At 32.6% G+C, this 13,087-nt stretch overlaps 1 protein-coding gene across 1 annotated transcript in view; it reads right to left on the bottom strand.

Moving 5' to 3' along the window:
• Window positions 1–2,149: 2,149 nt before the first annotated feature.
• LOC118190630 (BMP and activin membrane-bound inhibitor homolog) overlaps window positions 2,150–13,087 on the bottom strand; it is a 127,994-nt gene continuing 117,056 nt past the window's right edge. Inside the window, exon 3 of the mRNA XM_085810772.1 lies at window positions 2,150–9,218. Coding sequence (XP_085666898.1) covers window positions 8,746–9,218 — 473 coding nt within the window. The 3' untranslated portion in view covers window positions 2,150–8,745. The remainder of the gene's footprint in view (window positions 9,219–13,087) is intronic.

A 13,087-nucleotide genomic window follows, 5' to 3' on the forward strand; every position in this document is an offset into this window, starting at 1 on the left:
TATTCTCTAGTCTCCCTCGACGCAGTGGAGGGGCGGCAAAGCAAGAGTGGCTGTCTTGCTTATGCGGCTAATTCGACCTGACCCCCTTTCCCGAGCTGATCACTCGTAACGTCCATATGTTGGGAATGGATAGTATGGGGCAGATTAGTTGCTTTCACAGGGCTAGAAGCATCGATACTACGGTTGTCCATGCAGGCTGGACGGGAAATGTAAGGGTACTGTCAAGTGTATCTCGAGCTCTGTGATCACTAGATGTTAAATAATGTTAAAGTTTGCCCTTGGGGTTTTCGGCCTCCCGGGATCACCTCCGAAGTGAGTGACCAATATAACCGTGTATGGGCTACTTTTGCCTGGTTTTGAGTAGTCTCGCTCTGGTCTGTGAGATTCCAAGCCAAATGCGCAAATCAGACTTTGAAATTGCGGTGGACAACGGTCAGAGGCAGTTAGCGCAATGACCTCCATGACCTCAGCTACCTTCGTTGAGTTGTCTACCAATGATCACTGCAATCACTGGTGTTCTAGCTACACGTCGATTCGTTAATAATAAAAACATCAGGGGCTATGAACGCTGATCGGACGCCTTCTCTCGTCGCTCTCTATGCCCTCGCCTTCTGCTGTCCCTCTCGGTCTACCGCTTCTTCCTTGACTCTCTGTACAGCCATATTCCCTGCCAACATCGTGGAATGGTAGCATCGCGATTGTCAAGCGATTCTGCGATTTGACCACCCTGCTTTCTTTAGTCCAGTTGCATATCCTCTCTCAAATGGTTATATCTGCTCGCGAACGCTTCTGCGAGGCACTGGTACACTCCACGCGGGTCGACGGAATCACATTCACATGGATGTTACGGACTATTCTCTATTTTATGCATCATCTGGATGCTCCACTGCAATGCACCGAAGCTCCCGTTAGTCAGTTATTTGCTGACAAAAGTTAATCATTGGCATATTCTATCGAAAGATATGGGAAAATGCAATTTCGTTCCATTCAGATTGTTGGGACTCCCCTTCTTGATGTGTCATCTTTTATGCTATAAAAAGTATTTGAAATAAATATAAATCTTAATTATTAATATTTAGCTGTCAATATGCTTGAATTAGAAAGTGTAATCAGGAAAAATGTTTTGCAGGTGCCAAGGTTTACATTTCAGATTAAAGATAAATATAAATTTGAGTTCCTCCCTTTGTATTGTTATTATTATTCTTTATGCATGCTTTGATAAATATTCATCCGTGATAAATAACTTACATTTTGCTAAAAAAAAGTTGTCCCTTACCTGTTTTCAGACCAACGTTAGCTCTCATGCGATTCGACTTTGAGACCACTCACTGGCGAAGTTCATGATATCCTTTCAAGAACAGATCCTTCGAAGTACATGCATAATGAATAGTGAAGTGTTTGAAAGAAAGGAATATAAATATATGCATATCACATAAAACTTGAAAAATGAAAGAAGAAATGGAAAATTGAAATAAGAAGAAATGAACTTTTGATCATGACTCTGGTAAGGAGACATAGGTGCATCAATGATATATGAAGCCAAATGTGCATCATTGTTTCAAAGAAAGTATCCTTCATCACTTCTGCCGAAAACGCTCAAAGCATTTAATTCACTAGCTCTGGTCCCTATGTTCTGAAATGTGAAAGGAAGTAGAAAGTCTATTAACGGAATTTCTGGAATCTGCCTCGATCTGGAGCCTAAATTATCTACTTTGCAAATCAAGACTGAACAAAACACATCACATCCACACACACACACACACACGCAAAAAAAAAAAAAAAAAAAAAAAAAAAAAAAAAAAAAAACTGTAGTCTTTTCCGTTGAACATTCTTCCTAATATGTCCGCCTTCATATCTTTATAGGCAAAAGAAGTACTTTTGAAAGTAGACATATCCTGATGATGCAAACTGTTTCTGCAACCTGTGGAGATGATAAGCTGTTAAATGCGGTAAAAAGTGTATTCATGTTCTAGGAAACTTGATTAGAAATACATTGTTCAATATATTGTTGTATATTTAATTTACTTGTGCTAAAGTTTATGGAAAACAAGGAACTTTCTTGTTTAACTTTGCTGTATAGTTTTGATTTATGAATATGGTACTTTAATCTTTGGTATTGAGACACGCGGTCAGAAATAAAACAAATCAATTTTTAGCATGTGAAAATTCTTTATTCTTCAATAAATAATATCTATTTTATTCACAATTTATAACATTCTAACATGTATTACATAATGCATCAATATTTACAACAAAAAATGAAAAAATTTACTACAAATGTATTATGAACACTAAAGGATCGCGTTTTAATAAAGCTTAATTAATGGCTTTGCATGTAAGCTCTGTTGTATGTACAAGAAACCAAATAAAATTTCTTTTTGGCATTTTAAATAACTTTCTCACATACAGCTTGTGAAATTTTTTAACTAGTTTGGTAGCAAAATACAACGATACTTAGAATACAGTAGCCGAATCTTAAAATTAAAAATCTTTCAAAAATCTACGCTAACTTTGGTATAAAAATACCAAAAACTTGTTTCTCTCTTATTAACATACCTTTATTGGGTGAATTAATTTCATCTCTTCAATGGATTGGTAGATGATTTCAATAAAATTTCGCCCAACAAAGGTATGCTAATTTCGTAGCTACACTACAGTAAATAGTTTGGGCTTGACGGAGGATTTAAAAGTTACTATGAAATAGAAAAGCTTCCAAAATGTTGCTTTTAAAAGTCGTTATTTAGAAAAAGCTTAAAATATTTGCGAGTTAAAGATTTGGTTATGGAAAAACAAATTGCTATATATTATAAAATTTCATTTAATGTTATTTTTAGTATTCAAAGCAGCATTACCCTTTTTTGTATGGTTTTACTTAAAGTAAGTTTTAGGTAGAAATGAATCCTGAATAGTTTAGATAAAGAGGAATTTCAGAAGCGATTCCTGATTTTTCTCGACCCTAATTCTGAAAGGTTCTGGAATCTTTCAAAGAAGAGTAGTAACAAAATACGAGTAGTAAGAAGGAGAATTTTTTTCTAATATTAGAAATTTTTAATTAAAATTTTAAATCTAAGAATACATTTTTTGAAAATACGCCTATATTAAGAAGGTACAAATGAAATTTTGCAAAAGAATTGCTTAATTAAGACTCTTGAGGTTCATTTCCTCAACGTAATTTGGAAAAAAAAAAAAAAAAAAAAAAATGAGTAACACTTTATATTTCAATTAAAAGTTTAAAATTCAAAGCCATGTCTGAGTAATTCAACTGGAACCATGTACAGAGTGCAGCGTTTATGTACCATGGTACGAGTTGTTAGAAACATTCAGGTTATCTATGTCCAGAACTAATGACACAATTAGAGTGTCAATGTCGAAAGTTTTCCAGAAAGCAAAAGGCATGCATTCCATAAAAATCCCTGTAGATTTCCCTAAACGGTCTGCCGCAAAGTTATACTGGTGCTCCAGGTAGTACTGAAACTGCGAATCTTCCTAATGTTCTGAGTTAAAACGTTTAATAGTTATTTTAGGTTAAGATTAGAAATCTTGGAATCACCAAAAAAAAAAAAAAAAAACATGAAGATTCCAGCTTTCGAATTTCGAATCTTTCTGAAGATTCGCGGAATTAAAATGTCCCATTTCTCATTTATCTCATTTATGATATTTAATTTTTTTTACTATCAGAATTTTTTAGGAAGTTTTATCTTTTCATTTACAGTAACTACAACAATTGTAAATGTATTAATTTTTATTAAGAATTATATGCATACACACACGAACAGGAATTACAGGAGAACGGTTGTTATTTATTCTGGGCAATGCAGAGGATTCTTTTTTTAAGAAAATCTGCTATTATATATTAGTTTTAAAAATATTTGATTCAGAAAGCATCCTTTCACACAACTGTTATAATCAAGGCGAATGCGTACTGATTTCAATGAATTAACCCCGAATAAATAAATTAATTAAAACTGAATAGAAAATTTTAAAGAAAATTTAAGCTAAGAAGCATTCATTGTACAACAGTTTATTTTCGCTTCCTTCTGTCATTTACCATTAGTAGATGAAAAATTAATTCGCATTAAAATACGACTACGAAAAGACGCATTTTTCACATATTAATAGTGTACCGAAAAATGTACATAAAATAATATTAAGAAGGTACAAATAAAATTTTGCGAACTATTATTACTTTTTAATGTAAGCTAAAAAACAAAGAGAGTTTTCATATGTATATGATTTAACAGTTGTTTTAATTCGAAAGAGATAAGACATTGCTTTTTATCAGATATCTCAGTTATATGATACAACACCCATCCACATATTCCCGGAAATTGAGGTTCTTTTTGTATTTAATTTAGCCATTTTCTAAATTTATGTAATTTCTTTTTAATATGACCACTATCACGTTACCAAGCAAGATGACAGAAGTACAGTTTCTATGAAGAGCATACACCAATAATAAATTAAGAGTAATTTTATTTAAACAATAATATATATATGCTATTAGTACATGAAATAAAATATGTACAGTAAACGTTTGCTGAGCGTGGATTTGCGGAACACAATTTCGCGTATATGTATTACTTTGTTTCCATTTAATATGTCCAACGCTAGAATTTCATTCATACGTAGTTCAACGTTCATACATCAACATCAAATGCTTACTGGCATCAACTCCGGCCAGAAGTTAGCAACTGTTTTATAGGATTTCCATTGAATGAAAATCGACGTTAAAAAAATCGCACAAAATGCAAAAGCTATTGCCGGCAAAGGACGTTCAGATATGGATCGGTAAACTATTTTGATTCCTACTAAATTCAGCTTTTAATTTTCGTTACCAAATCTGATAAATTAGTCTGATTCTTACAGGCAAGTTGAAAATTGCAAATTTTGAAATTAAATATCTGTGCCAATTTTTGCGAGAGTCAGACTTCTTATAATTTTTTCATAATGAGTATAAAACTCTCCCAAACATATGTATAGGAGCCAAGAGACAGCATTAAAAGTTAGATTTCGTAATTTGTCGAAATTAATTTTTTCTTTAATCAGACATTGTCAAAATATAAATATTTTAGTCGTTTAAAACATTTCTGTAACTGAAAGTATGTAACTACGGCAAACGATTGCGAATATAAAGACCGGGTAAGTTGCCTATCGCCATAAAAAGGGAGGTGCACAACTAGATGTTATAGCAGTTTCATATACAAAAGTTCAACGTTCTACAGTTTTTGAGTTATGCGGGATGCATACATACATACGAACGTACAAACAGACGTCAAGAACATTTTCCTTTTGAATCGATTTTAAATCTATTTTACAATCCTTTTGGAAAAAAAAGCCCTTTATTCTATGTATACGTACAGATGTCACGCAAAAAAATCGTCCACATAGATTCGAGAAGGTAAAAATGGATATTTCCGTTGAAATATGGTACCCGAAATTTTTTGCGATTACTATACTTCCTTTACTTCGTAAAAGGAAGTAAAAAAGATTACATTTCCTCAAACTTTCTTCGATCACTTTTCATTCTTCTGACCTTACAGGTGAGTGGGATTTCTGTATTAGTAATCTACTTCACTAAGACAAATTATAATACATCTTAGTACGTGAGCACGCTGTTTGAAATTTTTAGCTTTAAAACACTGAGAAAGGATAACATTTAAGGTTTGGCATTTCTTAAATTTATAATTATTCACTGTATGAAAAAGGTTAAAGGCCTTTGTTCTTTAGCATTTCAATATGAAAACATGAAACTGATGCCTTTTAGTGTCAATATGGAGCAGGTGGAGGAACAATATGGAGAAAGGCATACTTACAAAGACTTGTATATGAAAATGATTGCATTGATAGGAAACCATTCAAGTTTTAAAAATTGGCAGATAGCTTTTATCACTCAATCTAAATGCGACGTATTATATAAAATCATAGAAAACACAAATACATTTATCAGCTGAATATAAATAAAACACAGCTTTCGTAAACGTTCAGTTCAGATATTTAAAATGAAAACATTAATTTTTATGCAAATCTATGTGTCTCGTATAACCTTTTTTATATTAATTACGCCATTCGTACGAAAAATATGAAAATACTCTTATTTAATTATTTTTCAATAAAGCAAACGTTAATCCGGATCATCGTTGACAAAATTATTAGAAATTATATGTGCATTGTTGAACAAAATTTTTTAAGCGGAAAAGACTTAAAAGAAATAGACCTGATATAAAGTAGCATAAAAAAATAGCCACATCTACAGCCTGTGGTACATTACTCTGTTCAGATAATTGTAGGCAAAATAATTCGGTAGTTAGTAAATGTATGCATAATAATCCTAAATTCGATATTTCATTCAATTTTAATATATATATGTGTGTGTGCTTTTTTGAATGAAACCTCTTATTTTGTAGATCTGATTATGTTGGTTATTTTGTTAATCTACTATTTTAGGTCTAATTCTTCTTTGTCACAACGAATATCAGCTTTCAAGTAAATTGGCAACTTTAAACCATTTTTGTCAGTTGTAAAATTGCTATTCCATTTTTCTGTTCCTTTAAGTAAATTTGTTCAATAAATCTTTCAATATACGACCATAAGATACTGAATGTGAAAGAATATTTAAGCCTTATTATTTTTTTTTTTACAAAAGTGCTACACAATTTGGCTTCCATTGTATAATCACATTTTTATAAACTTCTAATGCATTATTGGCCGTCGCCCAGACGCTATAGTGGTTAGGGAAGCCTACTGCGATACCGAAGGGTCTCGTTTGAATACCGGAGAATATCAGATAGAGAAACCATACGATTAAAAGGCTGTAATTTTGTTATGATACAGAGTCTGTCAGCCATAACATTATTATTAGTATCAGCATTCGAAACTAAGACCATTATGGTCTGCTAGAAACTCAAATCTTGTAAATTTTTGATCAGGAAGATTAGAACATAGCCATTACATTACAAGAAATTTTAAAAACATGGGACTGTTTTCTTTATAATTTATAAAGCGCTCACGTTACTCTTAGATTAATTAAACTGTTCAAGATGGAAACTTTTAAATACAGTCTGCTACTCAGAAAATGTAATCAAGTGGGTCTTTGGAGGGACTTAACTTTAAAAGAAAAAGCGGCATTTAGCTTTGAGCTAAGATAATAGTAGTTCTGTGTTAGTCTTAGATGGCAGAGTTCCCATACGCCCCTTTTTGGAATCAGCCTAGGACAGCATTTTTTTTTTTTTTTTTTTTTTTAAATCTGTCAAATCTCCTTTATGCTGAGGATGGATATTGTAATTGTTCATCATCAGCCAGAAATTCCCAGTAAGCATAAATCGTGTAGATTATTTTCCCATCTTCATTCTGTCATACACATCAAAAACCAATTATACCATACCTAATATTAAACTATTTTAGGAAAGACATTTTCTGCTTTTGTTTCTTCTTAAATATATATATATATATAAAGAAAAAAATTTTGCAAGAAAGCGGTGATAAAAGTCAGATATTTTCCCCCTCCTTTTTGACCAAATCCGGAATTTGCTTACATTTAACTTAAAGTAGATAAACATTTTATATCTTATCAAATAATTAGTTTATATTCTAAGCATTTCATACATATCAAATTTTTGACTGAAGGTTACATCAAAAGTTCTTGACATACTAAATATTGAAAACGATCAACATTCTGTTAATCGTAGTGACACATTTTAAAGGGTAATTTTACAATAATGAGCATTTAAATATATAGCAATTTCATTACTCTGCTGTTGACAATTCTGCCCTGCTAAGCTAAAAATGGCATTTTCAAAGATGTTTCTTTCGAGCAAAATGCACCTCGAAATATCGTTCAGATGATCTTTGAACATAAGATTTTATATAACATTCATTATTCATATTTGTGCCTACATTTACTGCACTAAATACAAATAATTTGATAGAAAATGAAATGAGCGTAATACTTATTATTCTGATTCTTATATGGTAAAAAATGGATCTTAGCATGATAGAATTCTCTCAATGATGTTTTTAATAATTCTGTCAGGTTCAGAAATAAAACTGATAAATTCGGTACCGTAAATTCAAAATGAGTTACTAAACAAACTGGAGTATTTAAGTTTTTTAAAAGATGCTACAAAATGCTGTTTTAATCGGTGTATTATAAATAAAGCTTCGTTCACGTATTATAGAAATAAAACTGATAAATTCGGTACCGTAAATTCAAAATGAGTTACTAAACAAACTGGAGTATTTAAGTTTTTTAAGAGATGCTACAAAATGCTGTTTTAATCGGTGTATTATAAATAAAGCTTCGTTCACGTATTATAAACAAATTTTCTTTCAGTGTGTACACTGAAAAAGGACGATGGCATTACAATAAAAACAATGTTTATGACATCCTTTTGATGCCAATAACTTCAGTGCTAATATAATTTGCACTCAATATGAGCATACTGGGCATGCTTGTGGCCAAAGACTAGTAACATGGAAGTGTTTAAAGTTTCTTGTTCACAATTTAATTTCATATGCGGCAATGAGAATGGGTTAAGCATTTACATGTTGTGCCAAAGTTCGACAAATAAATGACAATGGCCACACATGGATGGTCTGACAAGCAAGTAGTGAAAACTATTATCATCACCGTCATATATGCCTACTTGAAGCAAAGTTCAGAACTTATTCTAAAACAGAAGTTCATGGATCGGAATCATATATTTGGACTCCATCAATAACTATGAATTGCCTTTTATAACCCAACTATCACAAGTCGAATACGAAATATTTATCTCTAGAATTGTCTGTGCAACCTGTATCTGTGGATAAGGCAATGGACACATTCTTGTACAAGCTATTTGGCTGGCTTACGCTTCCTGCAGATGCGAAGCTCTTGTGCAGTTGGGGATGGCGAAAAGTGTTGTCATTGCTCAAAACAGCGCAACTGATGGACTTCGGGAAGAAAAGGGAACTACGGCTAATAGGCTTTTCCCCATTATAAACAATGTGAGTGTTCATTCTACGTCGACGTCTGAGTTCTGTCCATTCACGATAGCGTTTGTGGTCAGCTTTTAACATCCTGGCAGCCATTATGATGAGCATAATGAGAATGAAACCTCCTGCAATGGGCACGGCTATAACCGCTGCTTTGAACCAAACCTGTTGATGCATTAGTGAATCACTATTATTTTTGCCGTTACTACCGTATCTGTAGAAATAGTCGTTATTTGAGAGGTAGCCTGGAAAAGAAATAAAAAACATGACTTATTAAAAAAAAAAAACTCATTCACACGCACAAATATTATTACACAATTAAGGTCAATACATTAAGGGAATGAATATAGTAGAAATAGAAGAAAATGCTTTTAAAATTTGGCTACAACTGAAATGAATGCATCAGAGAGAGTGTTTTAGGAAGACTGTATGATTGAACCTCTGGCTATAGACCAGCCAGTTTCAGAAACATATCAAATAAAGTAGACTTTCTTACTATGGCAATTTGTGTTATGTAACACCCTTGAGCAGAAATATACAAAATATAAACTTTTGTATGATCTTATACCAAGGATGTTCAGTTGGTAAGTTGTTCCTTATCCTATTAAAAACCTGTTCGGTTAGTCTATAATATGCAAATCGAGCTCTGAAAAATATAACAAAACTTATACAGTACAAAGTCCGTAATACGGACTCGTCGAGACTTAGGCGATTCCGGATTAGGGGTTTTTCTGGATTATAGATCATCAATTTAAATCTGGTAAGATGGCATGCAGAAATGATACATTTAAAAATATGAAATCGTAATTTATGAAATAAAGAGCAATTATGATCTAAAGGGTATCAAAATTTACAAAAAAAAACTTTAATATTTATTTTTTTACTTTATTAAACATTTCTTTCAATGTAAGTTGTTTAAGTTGCTTCGTTTTTTTGTGATAAACGCGCATGCGTAAACATTAAACGCGCATGCGTAACATTAAACGCGCATGCATAAAGCATACAAAAATGTTTGTGGCTTTGAGGTCCGGATTATAGATCATTCCGGATAATGGACCTCCGGATTACAGACTTCGTACTGTATTACTTTAACCAGTTTTAATTCTATTTCTCCATTCTTCGGTTTCTGTATGCCATTTGTTCACGGTTTATATAACTTATATGTTAATGTAGAGCAAATGTACAAAGTTCACTGTATCAATAAACATTCATAAGTGCCCTTTATTTTCACAAATGTTGGTGGCACACATATATTTCTAGCAACAGAAATGTTTAAAACGAGGTAAATATTCATATTTTGACATCTCCAAGTTATAACACATCGATTTAATTTGCGCTGTTTGAAACATTTCTGGAATAAAATTATATGTCATTTGTTGAAAATGGTTGCGAAAATGAATGTATAGACTTTTGAACGTGTACAAACTTTTGTACGTGTATAGACTTTTGTACACACAGTGTACAGAGAACTTGTAAGATTATTATTATTTTGAATAATCAGTTATTTTATGATTAAGATCTTTACTGTCACTTCTCTTTCCGTTTCCCAACCAGAAAACAAATTAGTTCTAGAGTATATAAAGTGAAATTTCCAGATTGTAAGACAGAGCATGTTTATGCCGCTCGAGGCCACGTTACTATGTTTATCAAGCCCAGATAAGATTGTACTCTTCGGCTTTGCATTATAGTTGTCGACAATGAAATCGTTACGGCAGTGAGAAGTTTAAGCCAACTTCGCGTTAATCATTTGTATAGCCTTTGGCTACTAAGTTTTAAATTTTAATTTATTGTTACAGTTACATCGCCACAAGTAATTGGCTGATTTGGGAGCACGAGTCGTGCATTTATGTTCCAGTTCTAATTTAATAACAAGGCTTGTTTTAAAACCTTCTTAAGACCTGTAGTTCTTTTCATACGAAGCGATAATTCGCTCCAAGTCTGAAAAGAGTTTGGAGTTTATGGGTAGCAAAGAAGACTAAAATATAAACTAAACCGTGAATTTGCATATTACATACACTTATAAACTACACAATATTGTATTAAATACACTTAGTAGCACACAGAAAATCTGAAGAATGGTTTGAAACATTTATAATTATAATATTTCTACAACTGGTAATTTGAACCCCACTGTTCTCTGGGCTAAAAGGTACCTTTATAAATTAGCATTTGAAATCTTAACTTGCATTTGCAGCTCTCATTATAAATATTTACTTACAATAAAATAAACAAAAATACCAAAGTTTTAATTTATACTATCTTGAGTAATATACGACTGAATGTTTTTTGCTTGATTAGTTCGACAGTAAAAATGTTTCACGCATTATATACGTACAATACATATGAACTCAAAACATCTTCATTAAAAATTACAAAATACAGAAAAACCTAAAACACCAAGTACAGTTAAAAACAGTTTAAAAACTTTTTACAATTAAAATTCGAGTTTCTACGGAAAAACAAGCGATTCGGCCATCGAGCAGAAGATAAAATTTTTGATGAACAAAATTGAAAGTTTATTTTTGGTCCCACTCGGCTAAATATCACTGAAGTTGCTGCACAAACTGACTTAATTCACTGTTTTACTGAGAGTTTCAAATGTAAACAAATGGCGGCCTAGATAGGCTTAGGACCATTTAAACTTTTAAGTTGTTGATAATTCTACAACTATTGTACGTAGATGAACTAAAAGCATAAAGACCTTAACAGGAACATAAAAACAGCATAATTCAATGAATGTAAAAGAAAAAATGCACAATTTACCAATATATAATAATAAAAAACCAAGCTCACCCAGCCGGATAACAGAGTGGGTATATGCTTGGCGCGGCTGATGGCAACCAAAAAGGGAGCTAGCTGCACAACTGCATGTTACAGCAATCTTATACACAAAATTGCAATATATATATGCTTGGCGCGGCTGATTGCAACCAAGAAGGGAGCTGCACAACCGAATGTTATAGCAGTAAAACTATTTAGGGAATTTTTAAGAATTTTATAATATTATATTTTGGGTCGAAAGTTAACGACAGAATCTTGAAAAAGGTGTAAACAAACCTTTTTATTAAATCAGAACTCGAATATAAAATGCACTTCTCATGCTTGCGACTCAACCAACCACTTGTGGTAAGGTAACTTAAAATCACAGTCAATTGTAAAAGTTAAATTTAAATAAGTTAGTTGTCAAAGGCTACACAGATCAATCAACGCGAAGTTGACTCACAAATCTAACCGACATAGATATTCAAATATCATTAATTATAATACATGGCCAAGACAACAAATCTCATCTCAGCATTCTAGTAACGTGACAGAATATGTTCTGTCTTACAGTCTAAAATCCTCAGCTTAAATACATGCGAGCTAATTTGCATTTCGGCAAGAAACCGAAAGAAAGAAGTGATATTAAAGATTCAAAACATAAAATAACTGGTTATATTAACATAATGAAATGTTACAATATTTACTTGAATGCACTTTTATTCCATCTTCCATTAGCAATGTACTAATTTTATATAATGTAAGGCAAATACGCCAAATGAAGAGTCGTACAAAGAGATCAGACATAACAAAAACTGTCGTACTGTTTGTTCATGACAATCTTCAGATGAATCGAGGGGGAAAAAACCTTTCAGTTTTAATTAATGCTTTAAATTCCAGTTTTTACAAGCGTGTAGTCTTCAGACATCTTAATTTTGTAGTAACTCTCCCTCTTCCTCAATAATACATGGCATTAATTGCTTCCTGGGCACTCTAAATATGCGGCGAGCCGAAAGTCCTCTCGAGAAATTGGTAATAGGGGAAGAGAGGTGGGAAACCCTCGGACCCGTACCCCCGGGGTGCTCTCCATCAAAATTGGGCTAAATTGCACTGTCACCTGCAAGGTGTTCAAGGTTGTTGCCTACGACAGGCTTAATCTTGCATTCCTTGCCACGAGGAATTTCGTGGGCTTGGGCAAGCTATACGTCAGACAATTGAGCAATAGTCAACAACAACAGCAATTAATTGCTTCCGTTACTCCTTTGCTGTTGTTAATACATTCTCAAACTTTTATATGTTCATTTGTTGTAATAATAAGGAAATGCGATTGGGTTATTATATTTAAGCAAAGCAT

Source organism: Stegodyphus dumicola, chromosome 2, assembly GCF_044657685.1.
Source record: "Stegodyphus dumicola isolate Sdum_Otavi_A_Nest chromosome 2, ASM4465768v1".
Taxonomy (NCBI): Eukaryota; Metazoa; Arthropoda; class Arachnida; order Araneae; family Eresidae; genus Stegodyphus; species Stegodyphus dumicola.